The 13100-nt window shown below is 36.8% G+C and overlaps 1 protein-coding gene across 3 annotated transcripts; it reads left to right on the top strand.

The window, feature by feature from the left end:
- Window positions 1-3216: 3216 nt before the first annotated feature.
- Window positions 3217-8621, top strand: LOC122002594 (YTH domain-containing protein ECT1-like). Of its 3 annotated transcripts, none has more exons than XM_042557814.1 (9): window positions 3217-3512; window positions 4191-4255; window positions 4366-4510; window positions 4576-4652; window positions 5489-5923; window positions 5996-6520; window positions 6807-7019; window positions 7776-7931; window positions 8021-8621. In XM_042557814.1, the coding sequence occupies exons 1-9, from the start codon at window positions 3485-3487 to the stop codon at window positions 8135-8137; spliced, it is 1761 nt and encodes a 586-aa protein (XP_042413748.1). In that variant the 5' UTR covers window positions 3217-3484; the 3' UTR covers window positions 8138-8621. The 3 variants fall into 3 exon arrangements, with proteins under 3 accessions (XP_042413748.1, XP_042413747.1, XP_042413749.1); XM_042557813.1 differs by having other exon boundaries at window positions 4576-4658; XM_042557815.1 differs by having other exon boundaries at window positions 4183-4255; window positions 4576-4658.
- Window positions 8622-13100: the final 4479 nt, after the last annotated feature.

Below are 13100 nucleotides of genomic sequence, written 5' to 3'. Positions count from 1 at the left end.
ATCATTAATAAATCGATATGACATTTATAATTCTTATCATAATAATTAAATTTCACCCCATAGACATAGAGAGTGCCAATTCATATAGATGGAATCAGATTCGATTAGATTTAAAAAAAGTTATAAAAATTATCTATTTAAATATGATCTGAATATGAATATAATTTGAAATCCTTAAACTTAAATCTGAACTCTAATTCTACCTTAATAATCTGAATAATAACTTTTCTAATCATTTTTCTATAATTTTTTATTTTTATCTTAATATTATATTATCATTAAACTATAATATTAATATATATAAAAATATCTTAATTTTTAAAATAAATTTTAATTTAATCTTAAAAATCTACTAAAATCTAAATTTAGATCCATCCGAATCTAAATCTAATCTGAAAATTTCAAATCTAAAAGCTCTTCAATTCGAACTTAATCCAAAATCTAATTTTGACAGATCAACTTGGATCGAATCATCATTTTTGACACCTGGGCACATATGATGGTAAGACAACGATTATTTAAATCTTCTCACGGAATTCGAACCATATTAGTTGGATCCAAAGTTCGATACTTGGATTAAAAAAATTAAATTAAAAATTAAATTTCTTTTAAATATGATTTTTCAAAAAAAAAAAAAAAATCTCCAACTTACACCCTCACACCGACACGTCTCCCACCGCAAATCTGTTGGGCCCACAACCTTCCCACGGACAACGTGCTGCCACGTCACCATCCCCTCCATGTGATGTGATGGCCGCCCTATTTCCTTCCTTCCTTCCCCATTAAAAACAAAATTATACCCATATATTACCCAAAATGAACATTTATTGTATTGCTTTTTCAATTATTGGTCACGCCACTTGGTTTCGCATCTTCTCGTTTAATACTCCAATTCATATTTTATTCAAATTTGTTACCCTTATAATTTAATAATTTCCAAAAAAATTTATAAAGTAGTCTTAGAAAATAATAAAATATAAGGGGGCAAAATAAAATTATATTCAATCATTTGTCGATGTTTACGTGGGTAGGTCAGGTGGTAATTGCTCAATAAATAAAAATTAGAAGGCGATAACTATGTTAATCGGACGATGCATCACGTATGGTAGGGAAAAAAAATTAAAAAATAAATCCTCTCGAGGTGGTGTGATGTGATGTGATATGATGATTAAAACATAACGTATTATTACATTAAGTTCAAGTATATCTTCTCTCATAATTTAATCAATGCACTAATGATTATCAGCAATCCGTTATCTCACGATCCCACACAATCAATCTCATAAAAAAATATTAATCAGGCTAGATAACGTCAAAGTTCGAGTGACCGGTTCAGTTCCACGGAAATTTTTCATCGGCTGCCAAGGTAAATCAGGAAGCACTGGCAATGGGCAGTCCAGGAGTCTAACATCCTTTAGTTGCGTGCTTCATTTGGAGAAAAAATTCCTACAAATTCGTCATAGCTGGGACTCAAACCGTGGGTATCTAGGTGACAATCTAAATACCCTGCCACTACATCATAGCCCCCGGGGCCCACACGATCAATCCCATTATGGCATAAGGTGAATACGCTCGCCCCCCAACGCACCACACGGTCAATCTCATGGTCATATATGAGGAGGTAAATTGAGAAGTTATAGTTGACCATTGTGGAGGGATTATTCATTCGATTTTGCCAAGAATCGACCACTACTCATTGTTATATGTTCTATCCCATAGTTGTCAACTTATGTTGCAAAAAGGTGATTCGCTCATCTCCAACGCCCCTACCAACGTGTCACTAGGCTCACACGGAGGAAGTAAATAATGGATGACTACTAGCCATTAGTGCACTGACCAAGACATGCTCGGATGCACCGAGTTTGATCCCATGATCTAATGTGACAGCACTCTATGTTTTTAACTAGGGGTGATCGCGGATCAGTTTGGTTTGATTATTAAGATAAAAAAAACTATCTGATCCTACTAGATCAGATAATGCAATATAAGAACCTACATCTGGGCCTATATCCGACAATTATTATCTATCAAATATCCGACGGGTTGTCAATTATTTGGATATCTGATCCTATATCCAATGAAATAAAAAATATAAATATAAATACACCAAAAAAATTAAAATGATAATAAATATTACTCATTACACGTTGTAGTAGCTAATCGATAGTAGCTACTACAACGTGTAACAGTTTATCGACAGTAGTTGCTACAACGTATAGCAACTAATCGACAGTAGTTGCTACAAGTGGTGGTGGTAGCGAATCAGGTTGGTTTGGTTATTGGGATAAACAACTATCCGACCCTATTAGATCAGATAATGTAATATCAGGACCCTACATCCGACCCTATATCCGGCGGATTTTTTTTCGATTCGATTTGGGTCAGTATGAGCGGGTTGATCGATTTGGTGGGTTAACTGCTCCCCTAGTTTTAACTACTGTATCGCACCATCCCAAGGGACCCGTAGTAACTAATTTATGTGACAAAAGATAATTCGCTCACCAAGACATGGGGAAAGCATGTTGGGACGTGCCGAATTTCAACTCTAAAATCTCATATGACAACACCTTATATTTTAATCACCTCACCGCCCCTAAAGTTACATAGTAATTAACTTATGTGGTAAAAAATAATTTGATCATCTTTAATGACTTTATCAATCTATTTCATATATCAATACGGAGAAATTAAATTACGAATGACTATAATAATTATTAGTATAGATGACCACCGACATACCAAATTTTAATCCTACGATTTAATACAATACATTATTACTTAACCATCGTACTGTCGGACATGCAGTAACCAACTGATGAGGCATCTGATGGTGCTCTTATGAGTTATCAATGTATTCATTTTATATCGTATTTTAATTTTAAATTTTAATTAATATTATTTTAACTGTTCCGATCTATTTTTAGCCGTAGATTGGATGGTCATGGAAGTGGGTTAGTGTACTGGGTGGTAATAGCAGAGATCCACGATGGCATGCATGATGCGTTCCCCATCATCCGCATCATCTGAACAAAAAAGGAACCGTACATCACTCTGTTCTCGTCCTCGAAGGACAGCTTTGATTATCTGGAAGCTGCGGATGCGACAAGGCCAGCGTGGATTTTTGGCGCGCTTCCTCCAGGCGAATCGCTGGACTTGTTTAACTAACGCGGTTTCCGCGCGGCAGCACAACGGCGGGCCTCGAGATTTTTAAATCGCCTCAGCCACCCGCTTCGCCATCATCCGACGGACGACAGTAGCTCCTTTCCTGCTGCTGCCCCGCGCCGAGGCTCGCGGACCGCTAGATCGCCCCTCCGAGGCCGTCGTGGGCGCAGCTTGGCCGTCTGTTCGTCCGCCGACACAGCGCGTCGGAAGCGGCCACCGGTTCCCGGCGGCGAATAGATTGCCCCTTTGTCGCGGTCAGGCGTTCGAGCTGGAGGGAAAGAGAGACTCTGGGTTCTTTTGCGGAGACTTGTGGTGTGATCTCATGGACGCTAAGGCGAGGCCGGCGAAGCGTATCCTGATCTTAGCACTTTTCCTCATGCGGTTGTTTGATTTATTATTATTATTATTATTATCAGATCCGAGTTGCCTTATTGATTTTCTTTGTATTTTTTCGTGATTTTTTTTTCGTTTGTAAAATTCGTTTTTTTTTTCTTTCAGTTTTGTTGCTTTGTTGCTGATCTGTGAACAGCTTTCTTCATTCCATTTTTTCTATGACGTTTTATTCCATTATATCAGAGATCCTATAAGGTCGTATCAAATTGATGACCGATGGTTGATACTTAATGGTTGGTTTTCTTTTTCTTGCTCATAAGGAAAGAATAAAGACGAATACTTTTGTCTTTAGATGCAAGCAACATGAGGGATCTATCTGTTTTTATTTATTGAAAAGAATTTGATGGTTCTGTCATTTAGGGATCAATTGAGTTAGATATCGCTGTTAGTTTTTTTTTTTTTTTTTGAATTTGTGATCTCGATGATCGCGATTGATTTGTCAAATAATCAAATTATATAAACCTTTTTTTTTAAAAAAAAAATTATCTATGTGAAGCTATGATTTGTTTACACGGCGGCATGATTTTCTACTGGCTTAATAAATCGGCATCCTTGCATCCCTTGATATATTGGGTCAATTGGTATTTTCTTTCCCGGTTTTGGTTATGCGTCGGCCTTCACTTTTAGTTATCCAGCCATTGATGAAGCAATTAAGACATTGAAGATCGATCCTCCGTCAAAAGCCACCAGTGTCACCATGGTAATCTGCAGCGTACTATTGCTTGCTTTTGAAATCGAACTTTTTTAGTTGGGTTTTGCTTGATTTATTTTCAAAACCAATATTGATTTTTGACTTAATTCTCTTTTTAGTTCGGTGCAAAAGGTGCAAGCTTGTCTGATGCAACATCCTGCATCTCTTCCGGAGATGCAACAAGCATCATCAAGGAAAGCGAGGTAGACCAAGATGTGTCTGTGGATGATCAGGGCACATATTATTATGGTTACTATTATCCAGGTTTGTCGTCAATTTTTTCCAAGTTAACTGAATTTCACTTTAATCTCATATCTAAATCCAAACAGGAGCTCATGGTGTCATGGGGGAATGGGATAATTCACGTTGCAACCGTGGAACAGATAACGTCCAAGTAGAGCATCCTGTAAGTGTATGTACTCATTTTTTAGCTCCCGCAATTTGTTCGACTTTTTTCTTCTCTTTATGTGTTCTTCAGGATTTCCATTTTAGGAGTTGCTGAAACAGCATTTTTAAAAGAAGGGAAATGTTCTAGTTTCTAAATTAATTACTAATTTTCATAAAAAAAATATATTGATATTTCAGTCTTTAGGTTTATGTGCTAACTGTAATTGGTAATAAAATCACCATGGAAAATTAAAAACGGGTTCATTTGGATATGCAGCAATAATTGCTTGTCTAATTCACTGTGGATAGGTTGAAAAGGTTTTGCTGCTATAATTTTGACAACTAGTCATCGTCCCATACTGGTTGAGTCAGGTTTCATGTGGATCAGTTTGTCATTGAGTATGTGAGACCATGTCAGCATATCACTCTCCAGGCATGGCAAGGTTGTTTAGATGTAAGGTTTGTTTGTTTTTTCTCTAATCAACTAACCTTTAACTAAATCAGTTGAAACCATCTTTGAACACCTCCGCCATGGCTACTTTGCTTTCATATGCTAATTGTTTTTGCTTATTCTCTGGAGGTAACCTCACACATCCATCATTCATCTCAGTATTTATGATGTCTGAATTCCACTTCACAATGTGGAATATCAAATGTTAATTTAACAATGAGAAGAGTACAGTGAAAAGAGTAATAAAATAAGGGTCAAATTACAGAACATTATCACTCTTTTCCTAGTTATGAAGTTAGTGGGCAACCTAGAGTGCTGTATTTTCTCAATTTGCTTCATATGGATGGTTTGATTGTCTTGTATGGATGTTTGCTCTAACATATTCTTGTGTGTCCTTGTTTCAGACCATTCAAGTTGATAGTGGATCACTGATATACTACTTGCCAGGATTTCAAACTGGATATAGCAACTACGGTCCATTCTCACCTGGACCCATGTATTGTGCTGATGGACAGTTTTGGGGGCAAGGCTCATATTATGCAAGTCCAGTTTCTCCTCAAACGGTTGTTTCACCAGGAATTTATGCTCATCCAATTGCTTATGGGCCTGAGCTAATTCCTGCATACCCATGGGATCCATATTTTTTCTTGCAAGATGGGATTCAAGGGAACACATTTACTGTGGATCCAACAAATCCACATTATAAACCAAATCATTCATCCCATGGTCATAACCTTCCTCCTTCCAAAACCTTGACAACTTCAAAAGTGACTTCACTAGCATCTGATTTATCACTTCCTGTATCAGCTCAAAACCAAACACAGAAATCTGTGCAGAAGGTAATGCTTTTAACTTTCTGTTTGTCTAGCATGCAAGATTGTACTTGAGATCCTTTTATTTGGATATTTCAGGCACCCACTGCTGTTTTACCAAAAGGATATGTTCCTCTAAATAAGTTCAGTGCATATGCTAACCAAGTGAATGGTGCATTGCATTATCCAAACAGTGTCATTCCTATGAAAGAAAATACACGTTGCTGGGTTGATGATGAAAAGCTGAAAGCCAGAAATAAACTTAATAGTTTTGCTGATCTCGACTTGCTGAATGAGCGAAACCGTGGTCCTAGAACAAATAGCATCAAAACTACTAATTCTGGTGATAATTTTCAGGAAACTCTTAGCATCAAACAGAATGATAATAGCAGTGGTTCAATTGACAAGGATGAATACAACTCTCCTGATTTCATAACGAAGTATGAACAAGCTTTGTTTTTTGTAATAAAATCATACAGCGAAGATGATGTTCATAAAAGTATAAAATATAATGTCTGGTCAAGCACTCCAAATGGGAACAAAAGGCTTGACAATGCCTTCCTAGCTGCTCAAGGAAAGATGGCAGAAAAGGGTGGCAAGTGTCCTGTGTTTCTCTTCTTTTCTGTAAGTAGACCTAACTCCTCCTTTTCGAAGGTTGGCCTAACTATCTAATCGCAAAAAATGATCCTTGATTTGGTGTTGCTATCTCCTACATGGATTTCATGACACATGCATTTTAGTCATTAAAAGTGTAACTTGGCTTTTAAGGAAAAATGTCCTAATCCATTAAGTGGGTGTATCATCTCTCCAAGTGTTCCGCATGTTATGATTGAAGAATTTTGCCTTTTTACAAGTGTTGTAATGCTCAATTTTTTTATTTGCCTAAACCTTTGAATCTTTTGTTGTTCAGGTTAATGCAAGCGGTCAATTTTGTGGTGTTGCAGAAATGTCAGGCCGAGTTGATTTCAGTAAAAATATGCCCTTTTGGCAACAGGACAAATGGAATGGCTTTTTCCCAGTGAAGTGGCATATAATTAAAGATGTTTCAAACCCACGACTCCGTCACATAATATTGGAGAATAATGAGAACAAGCCTGTAACAAACAGCAGGGATACGCAAGAGGTATACCTCTCTATAGTTTCAACTGTGAATATGTTGATGCTTATCCGGCTGTTAGAAGGATCTGGGTTTCCTATTATAATGTTCTGATAGTTTACTAGATGATTGTGTTTTCAAAATACAATCTAAGGATCATCCCATTGACTCGTAACTCAAAATACAAGCACATGACCAAATGAAAGTTCAAAAATCATGACCATGTATTTGATTGAAGGTATTATCAAACCCTCCACTAATTTTCACTTAAGACGTTGTGTACTTCTTAAAGATTTTGAAAAATGATATGGCACAATACATATATATATATATATATATATATATATATAGAGAGAGAGAGAGAGAGAGAGAGAGAGAGAGAGAGGCTTCATACCCTACTTACCTTATGATGCTTATACCTTGTGAGCACCATGTGAAATATTTTATTTTTTTAATTTCCTTTAGCTTTAATATTATAATCTAAACCCTAAGCATTAAAAAAAAAACTTGGTGCTCACAAGGTGAATAACATAAGGTAAGTAGAGTAATATTCTATATTGTTAAAATGCCTTGATAATTACTAACTTGGAAGGTTGCTTTAGTAGAAGTTAAAAGTATCAATCTTATGAACCTATAATTAAGTACTTCATCCTTCTCCTTACATTGGGATTCATAGTCTAAAGGAAGTTCAATACTCTCTTGCCGCTTAACTGTCGCCTCATATATACCTTACTGTATTCTATATGTTACTGGATGTGATGCTAAGTACTTTAAATCTGTCAGGTTAAGTTTCCACAAGGCACTGAGATGTTAAACATTTTCAAGAGCTATTCTGCTAAAACGTCCATATTGGACGACTTTGGCTTTTACGAGAATCGCCAGAAAGCAATGCAAGAGAAGAGGAGCAAGCCTACTACTCCAACTTTGGATAACTCTCTGGTAATCAGTTATCGAATTATTTATTTTGCTCTAAGCAGTCTCTATGAGCACTAAAAACTCTCTTACATCCTGATGCGTATTCTCTACAGTCCAAAATGGTTGAATCATCTCAATTCCAGAAGCTAGATGATTCCAAATCACATAAACTTGTGTTAGTCGAGGTGAAGGAAGCACTCCCTTGCTCGAGGGTCACTTCACCTAAGTGAACATGCAAAGGAAGCCAGCTCTTTATGTGGACTGGAGAACTACAACAGCGCTCCTTTGAAGTTAAAGAGCATTCTGTCCCTCCCTCATGGATTATCAACATCGACCTCAATTCAAGAAGGAATCTGAAAATGGAAAACACGAGACTACGGAGTGCCCGCCCCAGGAGCAACAATAGCAATGGTTGGGGAGAGCTGCATCGGGCAAAGCATTGCCGGCTTCAATGGCATATGACTCCATTGAAACAAATTGATCTGGAAGATGTCGATAGATGAAATGGGGTAGGATAGTGTAAGCATGTAATGCAAGAAACTAAATCCCCAGAGGCTGCTTGGGAGCAAAGTTGTGTTGTCCAAACACTGAATCTGGAAGAAACAGAATAATAATAATAATATAATAAATATCCCTTTCCATTCTTTCCTCAACCTACACTATTACCTGTATTTGCACAAGTTTTAGTGGATTAACAGTGAATTCTTTCAGTGACATGACTGTCACCTTGATGGCTTGTTTGACCATATAAGAAGACAATTTTTCCTCTTGATATCATTAAAAATTTCATGACAATTATGCAACAACTAATGACGATCATTAGCCTTCCTGCTCAGATCGGGTAGGTGGTTCATTATAATAGATTGATGCAGTAGCACATCAGTTTTTGATTAAATCACATCATTGTACTAAAAATTGAAGTAGGATATTTGTTTTAGTACAACGGCCTTTTATATGGAGAGGTCAGATATCCAACGAGATATTTTATATCCGTTAGAAATTGATCCTAAAATTTATTGGATCATTCATTCATCTAGATACCAACTATATCAATCCATAAGGAATTGTGAAGACCTATTCATAACTTCATAAAACAATAAATTGTGAAGTGGATTCATAATTTTTAGAGATGGAACATGTTTTAAGGAAACATGAGAGAGGCATGAACTATGTTGAGACCTATTTATCGATCAACTTATATTCCTCTAATGAGTCTCAACTACCGAATCCCCTTTGTTCTAGTTGCACCATTTAAGTGCAACATATCGCGCCAAAACATAGAAAAGTAAAAGCATATATTCATTCCTTCTCTAGGAGGTAAACATTCATTTTAATGAGTGGAATGAAGAAAGGAAAAAAGTTGGCTCATGAATCAGGTGCTTTGTTGGTTTTATTGAGTGAGTTCTATGAAAATTAAGCTCATATTAGCTTTAATGAAGTATTGCATCAAGATCTCTTTCTTTTTGTCAATTAACATATCTTCTTTCCTTCTTCTTAGTATACAAAGCATGAAATGTAACCATTCTGTTTCATTACATATAATATGTTCATCTTTATTGTTGTAATTTTAACTGAGTTAGTAAATAAACAAATAAAGCACGGCAATGATCGAGTTTGAGGTTTAATGACATATAATATGTTCATCTTATTTGCATTCCCATGCCAAACACTTCTCTAGCTTGAACTTCAACTATTTACTGTATCTTATCTTCCTATTTGATGGGCTTACACTTTGTTTTGCAACTATTACCAATCAACCAATCTAATTAATGTTATTTATGATTTTGTACTATGGGATGTGAGTTTATATGTGTAGAACCTGTTAACACGTATTCTATTATTATTTATGTGTTGATAATAAAATTAGATATACTGTTATATATATAGGACGTAGTCTCCGTAGGATTGGATAGCTTTTCGAGATCTCCCTACTTCCCATTAGTGAGGAGAGTACGAAGTCATCACCCCAAGCCCTACTTCCCATTAGTGAGGAGAGTACGAAGTCATCACCCCAAGCCCTATGAAAGATCCGCCTATAGTTTCCTCTTCCCAAGATCATAACTGGATTTCATGGGACAATGACAATTTAATTGCATTCAAATCATATTTCTAAAATTTGGATCTTAGGATTCATGATTAAGAACTCCATATACTACTTGCTCCAACCGTTTAAGATTGAGTAGCTTTTCGAGATATCCCTACTTCTCATTAGTGAGGAGAGTACGAAGTCATCACCCTAAGCCCTATGAAAGATCTGCCTATAGTTTACCTCTTCCCAAGATCATAATTGGATTTCGTGGGATAATGACAATTCAATTGCATTCAAATCATATTTCTAAAATTTGGATCTTAAGATTCATGATTAAGAACTCCATATACCACTTGCTCCAACCGTTTAAGATTGAGTCTTTTGATGTTGTTTAGACTCTTTTGTAAGAACTTAATATCCAATGAGAAATTATTTTTTATTTATTTATTTTATTTAGTTGGTAACAGGTATTTAGCTTATGTTGATTAATTATGGGATGATCAGTTCGGCCCCACCAATGTTTTCCATCAGCTATCAGAATAAATCGATAAGCACTTACCACGAATGACCCATCAATTCATCATTCTTAGATCAATCATAAGAAAAATTCATCCATCAATTCTTCTGAAATTATTATTATGCAACATGGGAATCTATCATCATTGAACTGTATATGTTAAATGAAAATCCAAAGAAGGCTATCGACATTTCTTGAATTAAATCTACCTTCTCCAACAATCACGATGTCGACTTTTCAGCTACTCATTGTGACTTACTTTGGGAGTTAGGGTTCATTCGTAACATGGTGAACATGACATTGTTCAGCAATAAAAGATCTACAAATCGTTTTCACTTAGTCTCATTTAATTTATTGGAATAGTATTGCAAGACTTAATGAAATAAATAATTGCAAATGATCTAGAATTTTACTATGCAGTAGGACACACTTATGTGCTTGTGAAAATGAAATGAGATGACTTTTATGGGGGGTATGAACTTTATCCAGTATATGTCCATCCGGCATGAACATATTGTTAGACAATCTTACTCTATCTATCGAGATGGACTTAAATTTCAAGTCGAGAAGGTCTAGGCGGGAAGCCGGGCTGCTAAGCTAGGTAAATTGAGCTACCAAAAAAGGTTGAGTTGTCGGGGATGACTAAACTGCTAGGGAAGGTCGAGTTACTTAGGAAGGCAGAGCTATGAGGAAAAGCCAAGTGGCTTGAGTGTTGAATGGGTTAAGCGGCCAAAGAGCGAGCGACCAAGTTGTTGAGCTGCTAGGGGCTAATAGCCCAAATGCCCGAGCAGAAAGGTAAAGGAGGGAGGGCAAGCTGTCGAGTGCTGAGAGGCTGGGTAAGGAGGCCGAGCTGTCGAGCCAAAAGGCTGGGTTGCTACACATGAAGCATGGCTATTGGACTGAGAGCCAAGGCTACCGAGCAAGCTTGGCTGCTAGGTAGACTTGATCATGATTCGAAACTTATGGTTCGATAGGTCAAAACCGTCGAGTTAACATTTTGGAAGTGTCAGTTGGACGATTCAAAAAATCTCAATTTTTAACCTTAATTGTCAAAAGCAATTATAGTTCACAGTTTAGAACCACTAGTTACGATTTGATTCACAGTTTACGACGATTAAAGATTATTATTTATATTTTATTTTAAAAAATATTTAAAATTTATAAATATAGAAAATATTAAAAAAAATATATGTGTTGGTGTAGGAAGAATCAGATGATCGAACTCAAATTTTGATAATAACAAAGAGTTCAGAGTTAAAAATTATTATGGTTTTAATAAGTCTGATTAAGTGTGCAGTAAAGTCCTAAATGAGTTTAGATAAGGTAAAAGTTCTAGTGAGTACTAGGCATTTGGAAAGCCCTAGTTGTATCTAGGCAAGGAATTCTTGGTCTGAGGGACTGGGCAGAGGTCTTAGCAGATTGAGAACATTAGGAGAAAAATTCTACTAGTCAAGGAAAGTAGGTGAAAGTTCTGGAGGTCACGGACACCGGACGGAAGATTGGATGGGTCGGGGATCGAACGTCCGACAAAAAGTCCTAAAGTCTCAGATGCTAAGCAAAAGTTCAAATTATCTGGAGAACCGGTTTGACATTAGGTAAGCTCTCCTGAGAAAAGTAGATGAGGACGCGTTCCCCGTTGAGGAAACAGTAAACGTCAATTCGACTTAGGGTTTCACGAAAATCTGAAAGCCAGAATCGGATAGTCCCGAGACTGTCAAATTCAAAAATGATATATTTTACTTGTTATGCTAATTCTATGGTACAAGAAATTAAAGTTGGAAGATTGGCCGGACAATGGGCATCTAGGCACTCGGCCTTGGTCCAAGTGTCGGACATCCAAGTGCTCGGACGTCCAAGCACCCAGACTAGGTCCAAGTGCCCGAACTGGGCCAAACTCAACTGCTCGTGCAGATGAGTTGGCGTGATCTGATTGGTCAGCACATCTCAACATCCAGGCATCCGAGAGTAGTCCAGATGCCTGGGTAAAGATAAAAGTTGTTGGATAGAGTTTCGATGAGAGGATGCTACGTGGGGGCGCCTAGGACCTATCCAGACGCTCGGAGGTGGCTTATAAAATGGACTTCGACCAGCACCTCAAAAATAACACCTCTAACGATTTACTCTTTTGCACGATGCTCTAAAGACAACTCGATAACATTGTAATGCTGCTCCGACGATCGAAAGCATGAATATCTGAATCTTTAATTGTCGATATAATTTCATTTATAGCACTTAAACTATTATCACTTTATACTTGTACTTATTCAAAATTATTAGTGGGTTGCCCAACGAAAACAATCGACAATCGCAGACTTTGGAGTAGGAGTCGCCACATGCTCCAAACCAAGTAAAAAAATAACGTGTTAACTTTGTTTATGTTGATTCTAATAGGACACTCCAGTGAGCTAGAGGGAGTAGTTAGCTTCAATCGTTTCGTCAATAATTTGTTACAGCAGAAAACACTCAAAACAATGATAACATCCGGATTTACTTGGTATCCACCTTAACGAGATGACTAATCCAAGATTCCACATAGAGTATACTCTCCACTATGAAAATATTCCTTCTCAGAAATACTCCTGTTAGGATGTATACTAAAAGCCTAGCTTTTGGTATAAAACATTTATCTAGAAATAAGAATCACATT

This window comes from Zingiber officinale, chromosome 7A (assembly GCF_018446385.1).
Source record: "Zingiber officinale cultivar Zhangliang chromosome 7A, Zo_v1.1, whole genome shotgun sequence".
Taxonomy (NCBI): domain Eukaryota; kingdom Viridiplantae; phylum Streptophyta; class Magnoliopsida; order Zingiberales; family Zingiberaceae; genus Zingiber; species Zingiber officinale.
Note: the sequence above shows the minus strand (reverse complement) of the source record. Positions and strands in the feature narration are given on the sequence as shown.

Bases quoted from the DNA above. Each gene is read 5' to 3' on its own strand.
- LOC122002594 (XM_042557813.1), top strand. From the start codon at position 3,485: ATGGACGCTAAGGCGAGGCCGGCGAAGC. The intron at 3,513-4,190 runs GTATCCTGATCT...TTAGTTATCCAG, and splicing joins TAAGGCGAGGCCGGCGAAGC to CCATTGATGAAGCAATTAAG. The intron at 4,659-5,488 runs GTATGTACTCAT...TCCTTGTTTCAG, and splicing joins AAGTAGAGCATCCTGTAAGT to ACCATTCAAGTTGATAGTGG.